The 18,041-nt window shown below is 38.2% G+C and overlaps 1 protein-coding gene across 1 annotated transcript in view; it reads left to right on the forward strand.

Moving 5' to 3' along the window:
• Window positions 1-18,041, forward strand: part of eif5b (eukaryotic translation initiation factor 5B) — a 63,831-nt gene that overhangs the window by 43,918 nt on the left and 1,872 nt on the right. The window contains exons 17-23 of the mRNA XM_063053982.1: window positions 1,885-2,046; window positions 4,465-4,596; window positions 6,499-6,630; window positions 6,931-7,007; window positions 9,850-10,014; window positions 10,287-10,425; window positions 10,708-10,869. Coding sequence (XP_062910052.1) covers window positions 1,885-2,046; window positions 4,465-4,596; window positions 6,499-6,630; window positions 6,931-7,007; window positions 9,850-10,014; window positions 10,287-10,425; window positions 10,708-10,869 — 969 coding nt within the window. The remainder of the gene's footprint in view (window positions 1-1,884; window positions 2,047-4,464; window positions 4,597-6,498; window positions 6,631-6,930; window positions 7,008-9,849; window positions 10,015-10,286; window positions 10,426-10,707; window positions 10,870-18,041) is intronic.

Below are 18,041 nucleotides of genomic sequence, written 5' to 3' on the forward strand. Positions count from 1 at the left end.
AGATACTTATAATTTTTAGTGATTGTTACACCTAAGTAGGTAAATTGGTTTCTTACAATTTTAAAAGGAAGGTTAGAATTTGTTGGTATCAAATTGTTCAAAGGGAAAAGTTCACTTTTATGTAGGTTTTATTTATAACCTGAGAATTGGGTAAAACAGGAGAGTAAAGAAAGCGCATGGGGTAATGAAGTCTCTACATTAGAAATAAATAGCAGCAGATTATCAGTGTACAGCGAGACTTTGTGAATAGTGTATCTCCTTAAAATACTGGTGATATCATTAGATTCTCGAAAGGCAATGACTATGGGTTCTAAGGCCAGATTGAAAAGCAAAGGGCTCAGCGGACAGCCTTGTTTAGTGCCATGTCGAAGCTTAAATGGTTTGGAATTATGAGTGATAACCCTAGCGGAAGGAGCTAAATAAAGTAATTTAATCCATTGAATGAAAACGGGTCCAAAATTGAATTTTTCTAAAGTTTTAAATAAATAATTCCATTTAACTCTGTCGAAAGCTTTCTCAGCATCTAGGGATACCACACATTCTGATATCATGTTAGAAGAAGAGTAAATAACATTTAATAACTGACAAATATTAAAGTGAGAATATCGATTTTTGATAAATCCAGTTTGGTTATCGGAAATGATAGGTGGTAAAATATTTTCAGTCCTATGGGCCAAAACTTTAGATAGAATCTTAGTGTTAACATTAAGTAAAGAAGTTGGTCTATAAGAAGAGCATTCAGTTGGATCCTTATTCTTTTTAAGAATAAGCAAAATGGAAGCCTCATAAAAAGATTGAGGGAGTCTGCCCAACTTAAATGAATCCGAAAAAACTGAACATAAATGAGGTATAAGCAGTGAGGAAAAGGTCTTGTAAAATTCTCCAGAAAATCCATCTGGACCCAGAGCTTTCCTCAAGCGTAATGAGCACACAGCCTCAACAATTTCCTCAAAAGAAATGGGTTGTTCCAACAACTTTCTGTTGTCGGCAGAAATTGTAGGAATGTTTAGTTGATCTAAAAAATTGTTCGTTACAGTGTCATCCTTAGAAGATTCAGAACTATAGAGTTTAGAGTAAAATTCTCTAAAAGTATCATTTATTTCTAAATAATCAGTTGTCTATCACCATTAGCTTTGCATATTTCTTTAATCTGCTGTTTAGCTATTAAGGTTTTAATTTGATCAGCCAATAATTTATCTAGTTTATCTTCATGAATATAAAATTGACTTTTATCTTTTAGGAGTCGGGTTTCAATTGAATAAGATAAAAGGAGATCATATTTAGTTTTAGTTTCAAAGAAGACTATAATTGAAGGCCAAATTAAATTTCAGCACATGGTTTGCTCAGAGAAAGGAAATAATCCATCATACATTAGGAGCCAATTAAGACCCATGCCAGATATCTGGGTGAACCTGCAATGATTATTCCAGTATATCTAAGGTGATTTGAGAAAGTAGTTGAGTATCAGATGACTGTGTACAAATATAAAACTAGTGCTGCATGATGTATGAATAGGTTTTTGAAAGGGGGAGCCCAGTAACATGAAAAGTTAGGAGAGACTTGCATTTAAAGAACAGCTTTCAGAGAATTTCAAGAATTTTCCAGCCAGTGAAATGTTGTCACTGATCTAATGCTGAAACAAAGCTGATGATTTACACATAAGTAAGCTACCACAAATAATATTGTGATGCTACCAAATGATCTGTCAACATTATGTTGGTTGAAGGATAAATATAAGCTAGGACCGAGAGAGCCACCTGTTCTTATTCAAAATACTGCAATAAAATCTGTGGCATCTATCTAAGGCAAAACTTAGTGAATACAAAACTAAGAAATACATATAATAAACAGTACACTTAATGCCTTTTTTTTTTCTCCCTTTAGGTAAAAGCTCTTCCTGGAATGGGGACAACAATTGATGTCATTCTCATCAATGGGTATATGAAGGAAGGAGATACAATTATTGTTCCTGGTGTTGAAGGGCCTATAGTGACGCAGATTAGAGGCCTTCTGTTACCACCACCTCTCAAAGAATTGAGAGTGAAGGTATGGAAAATAATGCAGATTTTTAAAGCTAATGCTGGTATTGATCTTGCTAGATTTGAGTGGTAGTATTGCAACATTTAGTTATATAGCTTTATGGTTGTAATATCCCATGCAAAATAATGGTAAAAATGTCTCTTAAAGCAAAATTCCAACAATATACCAAATTTCACATCACAGTTTTAATTCACCTGTCTTTGCTTATTGCTTTTAACTTCTGTGTGAATGAATTTTAAGCTTCTGTTAAATAAGCAGATTTTCTCTTAATAAATGTCTAATTAAAAAAAGTTGAACTGCAAATTGTTTTCATATGCAATTAGCATAATGAAGAAAAATTGCATGTAGTTTTGTTATCTGCCCCTAACCCGAAAAGAAATGCACCTGCATTTGTCATAATGGGGCGACAAGTGGCTAGATAAGGATGAACTGTGAAGAAATAGTAGATTTTAATCTCCAGAATGCATTGAATTAAAATTTAAGTTTGATCGAGGCATGACTGTGCAAGCGCATGGACATCAGCCAGTTAGAACTGCGAGAAGAGTTTAAAAGGAGACGGTTATTTCTTCAGTGGTTTGATCAAGGTACAACTCTGCAAGCGCATGGACGTCAGAACAGCGAGAAGAGTTTAAAGGAGACTGCTTTGTAGAGTGGGTGATGGAGTAGAGGGAGACAGAGTAGGAGGGCTTTGGCTCAACAGGGCTTCAGCGATAACGGATTGAGATGGGGTAGGCCACTCAACGCTAGCACACCTCAAGGATGTGTGCTTAGACCACTGCTCTACTCTCTCTACAGCCACAACTGTGCGGTTAGGCACAGCTCATCTGTACATTTGTCAACGACAGAGCTATTGACAGAATTTCAGATGATGACAAGGTGGTGTACCGGAGCAAGATAGGTCAGCTGGTTGAGTGATGTCATAGCAACATCCTTGCACTCAATGTCACCCCCTTCACCCAGGATATATCCTCTTATTGCTATCATCAAGGAGGTACTGGAGCCTGAATACACATACTCAGGAACAGCTTTTTCCCCCTTTGCCATCAGTTAATTGGGGCAGCTGCTTATTTGGGACACTACTGCTTAGTTGAGACAGGACACTGCTGCCAAACAGTTTCTAACTAATATCAGACATCTGCACTTGTCTGTCATTAAACACTACACCATGTTTAGAATGATCTGTTTTTGTGTGTGCTTGTGTTCAAAAAAACAACAATTTTTGTCACGGATAGTTGTCAAGAAATAAGCAGTAAGATCATTCGTAACTGTTTTGGTCACTCTAGTTTCAAGCATTCAGGCTTCGGGATGCTAGAAATGACTGTTAGACATTAAGAAGCAAATAGTTTTTAAATAGCGTCAGTTGCTTGTGCTTGTGTTGTGTTATACATTTGGGCAGATGGGTGCTGATTTAAAAAAAATCAGTGGTTTTTTTGATCATTTTGTTTTTTGTTTAGACTTTATACAGGAAGGCAATGAAGGTAGGCCATTATCTGCACTAGATGTCAGCGCTGATTTTGTTCATTTAAGTGTATAGTTTTTTACTCAGTTAAATGCTAGTTGGCTTTATTATGCCCTATAACTATTTCCATGAAACTTCAGCTCATTGGGGCAGCCACTTAATTGGGCCAAGATGTACTGGTTAGTGATGTTAAAACCAGTTCTGATATTTTAGTCCTCTCAAAACGAAAGCTAGCATTGCATTTACCGTCCTTGCCACCGACTCAACCTACAAGTTAACATTTAGGCATCCTGCACGAGGACTCCCAAGTCCCTTTCTGATTTCTGAATTTGCTCCCTGTTTAGAGAATAGTTGATTGTTTGGAGGGATGTGTACTACAAGTAGCCAAAATCCATAATGTTTAACATCAATATGCTAAAGCTGTGTAGTGTTAAATTGACTCACTATTAGAGATGTAGATTGAAGTATTTTATGCTGATTCACAGCATTAAACATTAGATGCTTGACTTTATATAGTATTGAAAAATGTTATGAATTGTAAATGTCATCAATATTTTATTAGAGGAATATTTCTTCCGTATTTCATTACAGAGTAGAAATGGAGCTTTCTTGAGACTTCAGTCTGGATCATATTGGTATTCAAAACTTGTGGGGGGGGGAGGGGAGAAAATCAAACCACATCACTGTTCCTGACTGCCTGTGTTCTAGGATACCAATCTGGAAGTGAATATGTAATGTTCTTGTATTCTGATTTTCATTTTTAAGAATAACTCGACAGTTAAGCTGAAATGAGCTAAAGAGAATATACTATGTAATTTGAACTGACATCACAGTTGTGTTTTTTTTTCCCCTGTAGCCTTCTATGCACCCGAATTTACCAGAAGGAAATATGGGATTATTAAATATAATTGTTTTTTTTTTGTCCTGATGATTTTGTTCATATTTGTTTTCTCTTTCCCCCTTAGAATCAATATGTGAAGTTGAAGGAAGTCTGGGCAGCACAAGGTGTAAAAGTTCTTGCTAAAGATCTGGAGAAATCTCTTGCAGGTTTACCACTACTAATAGCTCACAAGGATGATGAAATTGCTGTTCTAAAGGTCTGAATTGTGATTTCTTGATAAATGTGTGACTTTGAAAAGAAAATACAGTGCAGGCTTATGATACAGAGGGGTTGTGTTCTTAGAACCCTTTTTAACTGTCCAATCCCACTTGATATGTGAAGTTGCTTTCTTATTAGAACTTTTTCTCAATAGTAGTACTCTCATGGGTATGCAGTCTACAAGCATGGGACTGCTGATTGTATAGTAGGTCGAAGAGAATTAACCAAACAATAGGTAATAGCCATATCAATGGAAAAGATTAGCTTGTCAATTTCCAAAGCAAATCTCTTTATTTGTCTCCAGGTATAAACTAGTTCAATTTTTTTTTACATACGTTTGATTTATTTGTGTTTTTTCCACATTAATTCCAAAAGAGTGAAAGTTTTTTCAGTGACTCAATTATTTTTGGTAGTGATTTGTGAATTTTGTAAGATTGAGCTGTTGTAACATGTGAGTACACTGTAACTGCATATGCTAGAAATTTAAAAAATTAGAAAATGCTGGACATATCTGAAGTTTCTTTCAACTCTCCCTTTCTAAAACTTTAACTTCTGACATTTTGTAGTTCTGATGAGAGGTTATTAATCTGAAATGCTGAGACTATTTCTCTCTTCACAAATGTTGCCTTACCTGCTGGGTATTTGCAGTATTGTTCTTTTTATAGCAGATATTTTTAAAAATCATTCTGCTTATGTTTTAAGAACTTACTGAAATCTCTTAAGAATCTTGCACAATGTATTTATTATTGTCATAATAGCTGATCACAATCAGCATATTATAAAACTTCAAATTTTTTGTAACAAATATTAACTTAAAAAAACAATGGTAATTGTACCCAAATGTTTTCTTGTGTTAGAAATATCAGACACATCCCGGTATTTGTGCTTGGAAATTGGCTGCTTTCCTGTAATGTGATTAAGTACTTAGTTAAATATCTGGTTTGTTTGCCTTACTTATTGATTCCACCCCCACCCCCCGCCACTTTTTTTTGGTAACTTACTGTCAAGATGTTTAAGTGGAAAAAAAGGTAAATTGGAGTTTTTTTGTTACTCTGTCGGCCTAAACTAACATGCTAGAGATACAAGATCTGGTCCTTTATCTGATGGTTGTTCATATTTAAAAACTTTCAAGCGGACTAAAAATTTTAAGTTATTATAATTATTCGAAAACAATTCAGGACATGTTGAGTATTAAGAAATTAAATTCATCATGGTAATTCCTCGAAAGTTCTTTGGGGGGGGTGGGGGAGAAATATCCTGCACTTCCTTTATTATGTCTAATTCTAATTGTGTCTAATCTATGTCTAATTATGTCTAATGAATGTCACATTCATTCAAATGAATGTGATCATACTTGTGTTAGACTTGGTTGGTGTAGGGTTGTGAGCCTGAATGCATTTAGCATCTCTCACTTCTAGCTAGGATAGTGAATCCAGATACAGAGTGGCAGCTCAGGCAGATTGGTATCAGACTTGTACTCTTCTGACTTCCATATTTCATAGCACATTTGAATTGAAATGATACGGTAGATAGCTGGCAAATTTCACTGTAGTACCATCTGGCCTCTTATCAAGAATCCACTTCATGATGTCCAGTAACATAATTTAATAATTATTTTCTCTCCGAGCAAGATTTAAATTGACTAGTACTATTTACTTTTTCTTAGGACCACATATTCAGGTTTTACCTTATAATTGGCATTTAATATCGAGAGCTATTTGAGGGCACTTTGTTCTGTACAGAAACTGGTATATACAAACGTTTGTAGATTAAAAGCTTGCATGCCTATTGTGGTGATGTTTTCAAAGAAATTTGTACTTTTGTAACTTCAGTAGTTTTTAATCTTTAAAAAAAAATTAATTGCCTTTAAAAATGACTAGCGTTATGCTGTCATCAACAGGATGAGCTGGAGCATGAACTGAAACAAACGCTGAGTTCCATTAAACTAGAGGAGAAAGGTGTTTATGTACAAGCTTCGACACTGGGCTCTTTGGAGGCACTCTTAGAATTCCTTCGACAGTCAAATGTGCCAGTATGTATTAAAAATTTAAATTTATTTTTCAAAAATCTACTTTTTTATGTTATGTGCAAAAATTGCATTTGGTTAGAGGTTGGATTAAAAACCAAACCAGATTAGGATGATCTTCCAGTAAAGACATGAACGAATCGGATTTTTTTAGCCACTTAATTAAATTTAAAATCCCCTGTTGCCATTACCAGGTTTCATAATTTTGTGCCCAGAACAATGATTCTTATCCAGTGAATTAATCAGTGTTCAGTTTCTCCTTTGATTTGACTTCAGTAATAAATTTAAGTCTATTTTTTTTTTCAGTATGCTGGAATTAACATTGGACCTGTCCATAAAAAAGACGTAATGAAATCTTCAGCAATGCTTGAACATGATCCTCAGTAAGTGTCAAACAAGGTGTTTAAAAAGTTCAATATTTTGTGCAGAACATTGAAAATAGAGCAAGATTAAGCCTTTTGCTATTTCACATCTAATAACTTCAAAAGAGATTCTCTTAGCAATGCTTTGTAGATCAACTTTCTGTAATATATCCAGGATAATGAAGAGAAAACTGATGAAATCCTGGAATTGTTTGAGACCCAAGGCTGATGTTTGAGTTTCTGTCAAATTGTAATATTGTAATTCCAATGATATATTTGTTCTCTCCAACTTATCCATGTAGTCCTCCAATTATTCTCTCTGAGTCCTAACCTTCTTGAAGGTTTTGATGAATTTATTTCCTGTCTCCAATCAGGCATTGAATTTCAGATCATAACTCAGTTTTAAAAAACGTTTTCTTTTTCCCTTGCATTCCTCACCTTGTACCTTTCATCCAGCTAGGTGCTGGGAACTTCCCTTTTATTTACGGCATCTGACCCAGCTATTACCAAATCTTCTCAATCTTCTTTGCACCAAAGAAAATATCTCTAGCCTAACCTCGCTAAAATTCATCATTCTGATTATCTCATTATCTTATTTTACTTAGTTCCCAAATAGATGCGGTGTCCTACTTGTGGCCTGATCAATATTTTATTTATGCAAGTTAGAACATAAAGAAATAGAATCAGATGGCCATTTGGCCTTTGACATCTGCCCCATCGTACGATAAGATCATTGGCTAATATTTTACCTTGGTACAACTTTCTGCACTAGTGCCATATCTCTTTATTTCCTTAATATCTAACAAAAAATTTACCAAATTCTGACTTCAATGACTAAGCCTTCACTAAGCCTCGAAGATTTGGAATATTGTCTTCTTTTTTGGTACGTGTGACCCCTGTGATTTTTTTTTTTGACAATTTTCTCTCTGGTATCTGCCTTGCTAAGCCCAGTCAGAATTGTTCATATTTCAGTAGGGTCCAGAGCTCTGCTGGTTCTTCATTATGGCCTCAACCCTGGAGTTCTGAATTCTCTCCTGATTAATCTCCTAAAGGCTGCTCAGGAATTAGGTTAAATGTAATTTTTAAGTGATGAGACTATTCTTGTGTTCTAAACATTTATTGCATCCCCCAGAAAACTAAGCATAGATGTGAAGCAGATATATTAGATGAATATTGAATTTTTTTTCCTTTTCAGTTTGCTAAATTATTGAAACTGTCTTATGTGGTCATTCAGCAAACCCATGCATAACTATCTTTATGACAAAATATCGATATTCTGCAGCATTAGTTGAATGCATGAGGCTGTTGAATGGTTGATATAGTTCATTGTTTGTAGTCATAGTAGTAGTCATACTTTATTGATCCCGGGGAAAATTGGTTCTCGTTACAGTTGCACCATAAATAATAAATAGTAATAGAACCATAAATAGTTAAATAGTAGTATGTAAGTTATGCCAGTAAATTATGAAATAAGTCCAGGACCAGCCTATTGGCCCAGGGTGTCTGACCCTCCAAGGGAGGAGTTGTAAAGTTTGATGGCCACAGGCAGGAATGACTTCCTATGAAGCTCTGTGCTGCATCTCGGTGGAATGAGTCTCTGCCTGAATGTACTCTTGTGCCCACCCAGTACATTATGTAGTGGATGGGAGACATTGACCAAGATGGCATGCAACTTAGACAGCATCCTCTTTTCAGACACCACCGTCAGAGAGTCCAGTTCCATCCCCACAACATCACTGGCCTTACGAATGAGTTTGTTGATTCTGTTGGTGTCTGCTACCCTCAGGCTGCTGCCCCAGCGCACAACAGCAAACATGATAGCACTGGCCACCACAGATTCGTAGAACATCCTCAGTATCGTCCGGCAGATGTTAAAGCACCTCAGTCTCCTCAGGAAATAGAGACGGCTCTGACCCTTCTTGTAGACAGCCTCAGCGTTCTTTAACCAGTCCAGTTTATTGTCAATTCGTATCCCCGGGCATTTGTAATCCTCCACCATGTCCACATTGACCCCCTGGATGGAAACAGGGGTCACCGATACCTTAGCTCTCCTCAGGTCTACCACCAGCTCCTTAGTCTTTTTCACATTAAGCTGCAGATAATTCTGCTCACACCATGTGACAAAGTTTCCTACCATAGTCCTGTACTCAGCCTCATCTCCCTGTATTGGAATCTTATCAACTACATGGCCTTGTCCTTTTCACTAGTTAGCCCTTAGAACATGGGTTCCAACACCTGAGACAGGACAGTAAAAGTTTGTTAATCACACTGATCTGTCTGGAGGAGGTGGAGGTGGAGAGGAAAAAGGCTTAAAAAAACTGATCTTTGCATGTTATTTATGTTACCATTGCTATAACTTAAATAGAATAAAGTACAATTGTATCTGTATAGACAATTGGGAAGACTTCATTTGGAGGCTTTGAATTAGAATTTGAAGTGTGCATCATAGAAAAGTGTTCACTTTGATATTTCATCATGGTGACACCTGAAAGAAAATAAATTAGCGTTGTTGAAAAACTAGGTAAACTTGGGAAATCTCTAAATTTGATTAAGTGAAATAAGTAAGAAAAGTTTGTTCTCTTTAGTGGGAGACGTATAGGAACATAATCCTAGATTTAAAAAGAAATTGGTTTGCATACAACTTTAAGATTATGGAACAAAATATAGAGAAGATTAAATATGGAGAATTGTGGATGAATGGGAACAGACAGCAGGAATTAGAAAAGCTTTGGCCAACAAATTGGTGGATATGGTTCAATGGTGTGAGTTTCCTAAGAAAATTATAACGTTTGTACTCTGTAATCTGCTGAGGTTCAGTCTTGTATAATGAATTGATCTGTTCTTAACTTCAATATCTTTGCAGGTACTCAGTCATTCTTGCTTTTGACGTGAAGGTTGAACGTGATTCCCAGGAGCTTGCTGATTCACTTGGAGTAAGGATCTTCAGTGCAGAAATTATTTACCATTTATTTGATGCTTTCACAAAATACAGACAGGATTACAAAAAACAAAAACAGGAAGAATTCAAGTAAGTTCAGGGCAGCTAAATATACTGAAAGGTATTATGTAACCAGTTTTTCCTTTCATATAATTTAGATTTTATGATGTCATCTTTATCATGAAGGCTTTGTTCCTTTAAGAGCCACGACAGGGAGACTGATGACTGCAAAATATGGTCCACGTTATTTTAGCAGGGTGCTGATTGTCTTGAATATGTGCATATGAATTTTCAAGTCAGATTTTTGTAAGCTTGATCCTTGCTCTTCCATTTTTTTTTGATATCTGAATTTTGCTTTATAGGCATATAGCTGTTTTTCCTTCAAAACTACGAATTATTCCTCAGTTCATTTTTAATTCTCGAGATCCAATTGTAATAGGAGTTGCAGTGGAAGCCGGCCTTCTGAAGCAAGGCACTCCAATATGTGTTCCTTCAAAAAATGTGAGTTTTGACTGGTTTCACATCTTCATACTTTCATTTAACAGCAAAAGAACACACTCTCTAAATTTAAATTTTGTCACATTTATCAACTTGTCTGTGGCTTTTTAGTTTATGTTTGTAGAAACATACATAACTAAATACCAGGGAAACTGAGTGTGAATTAATGTCAGATTATATAATACAATTAGAGGCACTTCGTTTAATGGGTCATGCCTCTTATGATTTGACTCTTCTGTTATTATCCTGTCTGCAGTGGACCTAATGGCAACTTATTTCTTCTAGTTTATTGATATTGGAATTGTTACCAGTATAGAAGTGAATCATAAACAAGTTGATGTTGCCCGGAAAGGTCAGGAGGTCTGTGTTAAAATAGAACCTATACCTGGAGAGTCTCCAAAAATGTATGGACGGCACTTTGAAGCTTCAGACTTTCTTGTCAGCAAGGTATGTTTGTTTTGTATGCCTATATTTCTTGAAGTTGTTTTATCTTTCTCCCTGCCCATGGAAGTTGGCCCTTGAATTGTTGTGGTGCTGGATTACTTCTTTAAAAGACCCAAAGGGATGGATAAACTTGACTGTTGTTATTTGTGCTTCATTACCAGGAGAAGAAATAATAACTTTGCAATTAAATCACTGCAGTTATTCAGAACAAATCCACATATGAATGCATTTAACTGTTTAATGTTCAGACAACAATGGTGCCCAATATCTATCTGGGAAATTTGGCAGCAGCTCCCAGGCTGTACAAAAATCCAGTTTACTCCTATAACTATTTTCCTCTGTTCTTCACTGGGAATAGCTCCTTGCTATTCTGCATATGGAAGAAAGTAGACTTGAAATTGGACTTGATATTGTCTGCCTTTGTGGTCACTGCATTTTCAGAACTTTTTTACATCAAAATGGGGCATTTTAAATGAGTGATTTAGAAGTTCTGTATCTTCAAGTTCAAGTTCATTGTCATCTGGCTGATTGTCCACAAACGAAAGAACCTCTGTCCGGACCACAGTGTAGCCACAATAGGTATATCACGCACACCACATAAAACAATATATTATCATATTATTTAATAAAGTGTAATTCAAAATGCGTATGAAGTGTGCAGCACAGGTAAACAGTTTGCTGTCCTAATGACGAGACCTCGGTGGGGGCTGGGTATTTATTAAAATCGGTTTTTCTTCTGAAAACGGCTATGCTTAAACCCAGCCCATCGTGGGCTTTGATGTACCTGTAAGTGGGAGTGTTTCAGGAAAAAACCCCAAAGAATTTGCTTGCTGTGAGCGCGTTTTTAAAGATGCCTTGGGGACGATTTTGGAATTTCGCTCCAATTTAAACCCAACTCTAATCCCCTTTAAGACGCAATGCACCCCGCCCGTATAGGACAACCTCGCGTAGTCAGGTTGCTACCAGCAGCCTTGGCAAATTCTTCGCCCGTCTTTTGTACTTCATCACCGACAGTTGTCCGGATGATTTCAGCATCATTACAGACGGCAGTAACTGAAATGATGGAATATGGAAGAGAGAGAGAGCTGTTGACTGTAAAGCCCGCCCACAGCGAAAACTGATAGGTCTACTTAGCACAAAGAGATCAAGCAGGATTCATTCATTTTCTTCCTTTCTTTTTTTCCCTCTCCCTCTCCCTCTCTTAAAAAATTGATTTCTGGGATATTGTATATAATTTGTGGGCATCAAGGAGCTGCTATCGATATGTGGGAGACTCCCGGAACTCCTGGGAGAGGTGGGATGTCTGCATTGCACACCCAGCACACTCTTAATTGAAGATATATCCTGATCTAAATCCTTCATGTCTTTCGCTCTTTACTCTTCTGGTATCGTAGCGAGCACTCTGTTGCTTATCCACTTTTAGAGTCGAAAGCTGCCTTGAGCACAAATGGATACAAGGTCATGATAGCGACACAAATTCTTTCTGAGAGGACACTGACACAAGGCAGCCATCAACATAGAAGCAATACAGAGCCTTAACCACAGCCTTGTGGCTGAACTGTTCTCCATTGTTTTCTGCATATTTCTTAAGAGTGAAGTTGACACTACTTGGTAATGTAGTTGCTCCAAAGAGATGTACCACCATTCTATAGTCCACCATATTTTGGCTTAGGTCACCATCAGGCCATCAAAGAAGCTTCAGTAGTACTCTAAACTAATGAAACACTGACTAAATATCTGCCATGATCACCACTGGTTCTTTTATGAATCTGGTTATGACTCCAATCAGTGAGCTAGTAAGATCTGGTCTTGTAAAAGCTGAGCATTGTGATATTCCCTGAGAAGTCGTTCCACAGTCAAACACAACACAAAAGTTTCCCTTTTCTGGGGTGATAAACACCATGATATGGAATATACCAGACTTTACCATCACTGTGTTCCAGATCCTCTGCTGGCACTCTTTGGTCATAACCTTTGGAGATGACATCCTTCATGAAAGCTGTGTAGTCAGTGTGAAATGACAAATCCTGAAATGTTTTCCTTAGATTTAGCGCATACCATTCAGCAATCTTCCTATATTTGGCATGTTAACCTCCATTCTTTCTCAAAGGTAAAATAATCTGGCAGTGGCATCCACCAGTTTTGCATAATTTGTAACCAGCTCCATAAACTTGTGGTCTTCTCTTGACAAACCAGGTTGTTCATACTGACTGCATTCAGGGAAGTCTGTCTTCAGCTGCTGCTCTCAAAGCTCATCCAAGTTTAAAAAAAAACTGTCATCTCTGGCTTTGCACTGTTTCTCCCATCACCATTGCCTCTTTTCAGTGGTCCATTCACAATCCAACCCAACATTGTTCCAATTGCACAAGGTCCATCATTAACACTGCCGCGGCTCCAATGCTTTAGGCACATTTGTCCCTGTGAGCAGCTCAATTTCTGAATCAATCTATTGCAAATGGACACATTTCAGGTGAGACGATCCCTGGAGATCACTCTGTCGTGGAAAGTTCCCTTTGTGGACAGGCGTACTTTCCTACATATGGATGTTAAGTAGTTCACAATAATTTTCACCATCTAAACCAGCCACTTCCAATACTGAAACAATGTAGCTACTCATGATCTTCTCTTGCCCCATGGTGCATAAGAGAATGTGTGTCCTTTTTCCTGTGAGCTTCAGCTTGTTCATGAGGCCCAATGTGCAGAACACTACTGTACTTCCTCGATATAGGAAAGCGTGAATAATCATTGCCTTTTACGGGAGTTGTGGGAAGTTTGCAATCGTGATAGCCAGTCTCTGTGAGGCCATTAAGTATCAGTGCACTACTCACTGCTGTATCTGATTCTTTCATAGCCTGTTTTGATTCTGCACCGTTTTCATCAGTGAATGGGATGTTTGCCTCTGCATACTTTGCATGAAAGATGCTTCCTGAAATGCTGCTGATGTGCCTTGAACACAAACAACCAAAGCAGACACCGTTTTTTTTTTAAAAGGAAGGCAATCTTCTCACGGAGTCCTTTTCTTCAGCTGAGGGCATGAATCGAAGGTGTGTTCACCCTCACAGAGCAGACAAAACACCTTTGGCCAACTACACCATTTCCATTCCATTAGTTCCAGGTTCAGTTTTAGCTTTACTTCTCACAGTGGACACAGTTGTGGCAAAGCTGCTTTCTTCAGCCTTAGAACGAAGTTGTGAGTGAATTTTGTTCACACCTTTGCTTACTGCACATGATGTAGCATCCTGTATATTCCTAAATAGTGGGTCTGTAGCAATCTTTACTTGCCTTTCAATAAAATGAGCAATGTTAGTGAAAGTAATCTTACAGTTGTGCCTTTCTTGCAGTTTGCACTCCACCGTTCTCCGTATGTGCCTGAGCACATAAAGCAATTTCTTTACGGCAATTGACATATTAGCAGGCATGTCCAGCTTGCGCATATACTGCACTTCTATGACATTACAACAGAAAAAGATGGTAGTCTTGAAGATCTTTCACACCTTCATATTTGATAGATACCCAAGAAAGCACCTTTTGCATGTATGGGGATGCATTTTTCTGTTCATCACCAAAATGTTCCTGTAGCAAATCCTTAGCCTTTACATATCTTTTCTTAGGGTCAACATGCTGGCAACTTCTGACAAGTTCGCTAGGGCAACCTCTGGTGTACTGTTCAAGGAAATAGTCACCATAGCTGTCAGTTTTGCTTTCAACGCTATTTTCAAAAGCCCTCATGAATGCATGATACTGCAATGGAACACCATCGAAGACTTGAATCTCTCTTCAAGGCAAAGATGAAATGGATTGTTGTGCCAGTAAGGTTGCTATTTCATTTTGCTTCCTCATAATATCAGTAATACTGAAACAAGAGTGTTTCCATGCTGTAAGTGAATGGCCTCATGAGCCCTTCAATCTGTGGGATATGAAGTAGCTTTAGAGTACGTTCTTAGTGCAGGCTGAGCGTCAGCATCCTGAACTACCTCCTGGGGGTTATGTTCATGTTTCACAGACACTTGAGGAACAAATGAATCAACATTAATTGTTCTTGTTTTTCTTTGTGCCCTTTCAATTTGCGAACTCACACCATAGGACTGTCCTGCTGGATCACTTTTAGCACTTGCCACACTTGAAGCCCTTAGCACATTAACTTTGGCCGCCTATGTGGCACTTCCTTCCTGCAACTTAAGTAGCTGCTTCCTTTTCTGTAGCTTTTCCCCTTGCTCTTCCAGAGCACATTTGTCCTTCAATTATTGTTGCTGTGTGATTAATGCTGCTAAATCAGCCTCAATTTTAATGCATACAGAGGAGATGGTAGATACAGAAGATGCTCTGCCTGCAGCAGAACTTTGAGCACTGACATTTGACACACTGTCACTCAGGTCTACATCATCCTGTAGGCCCTCTGCTGTATGCATAGTCAAAACATGGCTTGGAGTTTGAGAAACATTGTCTGATGGAAAGTGAGACGTATATTCTAATGCTTATGTGAGAATGCTGTCCTTCGACTACAGTTCAGCATTCGACACCATATTTCCATCCTGGCTCGACAGGAAGCTCAGAGACCTCGGTCTTGACCCTGCCTTTTGCAGCTGGATCCTGGACTTCCTGACAGATTGCCGGCTGGTGGTAAGAATGGGCTCCCTCACCTCCACCTCTCTGACTCTCAACACAGGAGCCCCTCAGGGCTGTGTACTAAGTCCCCTCCTTTACTCCCTGTATACCCAGGATTGTGTCGCCACCCACAGCTCGAATCTGCTTATTAAATTTGCCGATAACACTACATTGATTGGCCTAATCTCAAACAATAACGAGGTGGCCTACAGGGAAGAAGTCATCTCTCTGACACAGTGGTTTCAAGAAAATAACCTCTCCCTCAATGTCGCAAAAAGAAAGGAGCTGGTTGTGGATTACAGGAGGAATGGAGACGGGCTAACCCCTATTGACATCGATGGATCTGGAGTTGAGAGGGTAAACTGCTTTAAGTTCCTTGGCATCCACATCACAGAGGACCTTAGATGGTCTGTACACACCAGCTGTGTGGTGGAAAAAGGCCCAACAGCACCTTTTTCACCTCAGATGGTTGAGGAAGTTTGGTATGGGCCCCAAATCCTAAGAACTTTCTACCGGGGCAAAATTGAGAGCATCCTGACTGGCTGCATCACTGCCTGGTATGGGAACTGTACCTGCCTTAATTGCAGGATTCTGCAGAAAGTGGTGTGGACAGCCCAGTGCATCTGTAGTTGTGAACTTCCCATGATTCAGGACATTTACAAAGACAGGTGTGAAAAAAGGACCCAAAGGATCTTTGGGGACCCAAGTCACCCCAACCACAATCTATTCCAGCTGCTACCATCTGGGAAACGGTACAGCCCTGATATGAGGGTCACTGTTGTCAGTTTATTGCCTCAATTCACTCATGTTACTTTCTCCTTATTGCGCCACTCACAATGAATCTTGTTCGCAAAACGCACTGGCGGTATTCGATTCAATAAATGTAGGCAACAAGCAAACCGTCTGCACATCCACAGTGCTTAAACCAGACTGAACAAACAGTCTTCAAATTCAAACATCGGCACTTCAATAAAACAAAGTGACGAACCCTCGGACAAACACAACATAACTGAGCAATGGTCCTCAATGCCCAGGCAGTGCCTCCCAAACAAAACTGTTCAAAGCACAAACACACAGCATGAATCAGCAAAAGGTTGCTCACTTACCACGAGCTGCTGGGGTTGTGCTTACGAACTCGTCAACACATCTGAGGCAGTCCCTTGTCGGAGACCAGCGTTCATTTGGTATCACTTTTTTTTATTGACAAAATTTACCGATTACTTGGAAAGAAACCAAAACCGCTGAGAGACTGTTTTCAGGGGATGACACTGGGTGATGAGCTTCCAAAATAACAGTTCCAAATCAAAAAATGTACGAGCAATCTTATAGCATTTAAAAAAAAACTAACTAAACTAAAACTAGTAATAAAGCAAGATTAATGTTCCAATTAACATAATATAAAAATTAATGTATGCAAGTGACTTTAGCAATCAACAAAAAAAAATCGCCCACCGGCTCACTCCGTGGCTCTAACCAGATTAAACTGTACTTAGACAAGTGTGAATACATAACTACACTCATTCATCTCTGCCACATGACAAATTAACATCATAAATGTGCAACACAAAATACTACAGAGAAACAGAAAATAGAAACATGGCTTCTACGGACTACTGTAAATTGTTCCTAATGTTTAGAATGTGAAGGGAAGGAGAGTTGATAAAAATGTGGGGAGGAAAAAACGAGATTGATTTAGAATTGGTGTAATTAGGTGGTTGGTCAATGTGGACTCATTGAGCCAAAGGTCCTGTTCCCCAGCTGTATCTCTTCTGAACAAATCTGTTACATCTAGACCTGGTTATGCTGGCAGGTCTTCCTTTTGGGATCCAGCTTGACTAGGATAATGAGTGATGAATACACAAAGAATACTACTTTGCTGGAAGATGGAGGAGGTTGTAGAGAACACTTACAAGAAAACTATATTCATTTGGAGAGCAGTTTGTCAGCCTGAATGGCAGTGCTGACAAACGTTTGCAACAGCTCTGCTTTAAGGATAATGGCACTGAAATCTGCCATCCGTTATAGCCACAACTCAACCTTGGAGAGAGAGTTGTTGCAAATAGTTCAAAGGCTATCAAATTTTAATGCATATGGTTCTTTCCAGGTTGGTCCTGCAGCTCTCTATTTACCGTCCTCTGTAACCTAAAGTTCACTTAGGTGCTTAGTTCACAGAAAAACACTCATTCTTTACAGACTTGAGGATTTTTTTGACTTGTTTTTGACTGCATTTCCTGTGCTGGTCCACTGCTAAACCCTGCTCGTGGATAATATAACAATAGAATCACTTTAATTGTCCCCAAACTGGCACTCTGCTCCTATTACAGGTCCTAGATCTATTTCTTTCACTGTATTGATTCAGAACCTAAACTGCAAAATACCTATTGGTCTTTGGATTGTTTACACCCAATTTAATCTTTATTTAAAACTTCCATTTTACAATTTGTTCACATCCGTTCTCTTTTGATGGTGATGAACAAAATATCACTGAAGAAATTAATGAAAATGGATTAATTTAGTAATTACACTGGTAAATGGTAGTTTGGCTTCTATGTTAAATAAGAATTGTATAT

This window comes from Mobula hypostoma, chromosome 7, assembly GCF_963921235.1.
Source record: "Mobula hypostoma chromosome 7, sMobHyp1.1, whole genome shotgun sequence".
In the NCBI taxonomy this organism is placed as follows: domain Eukaryota; kingdom Metazoa; phylum Chordata; class Chondrichthyes; order Myliobatiformes; family Myliobatidae; genus Mobula; species Mobula hypostoma.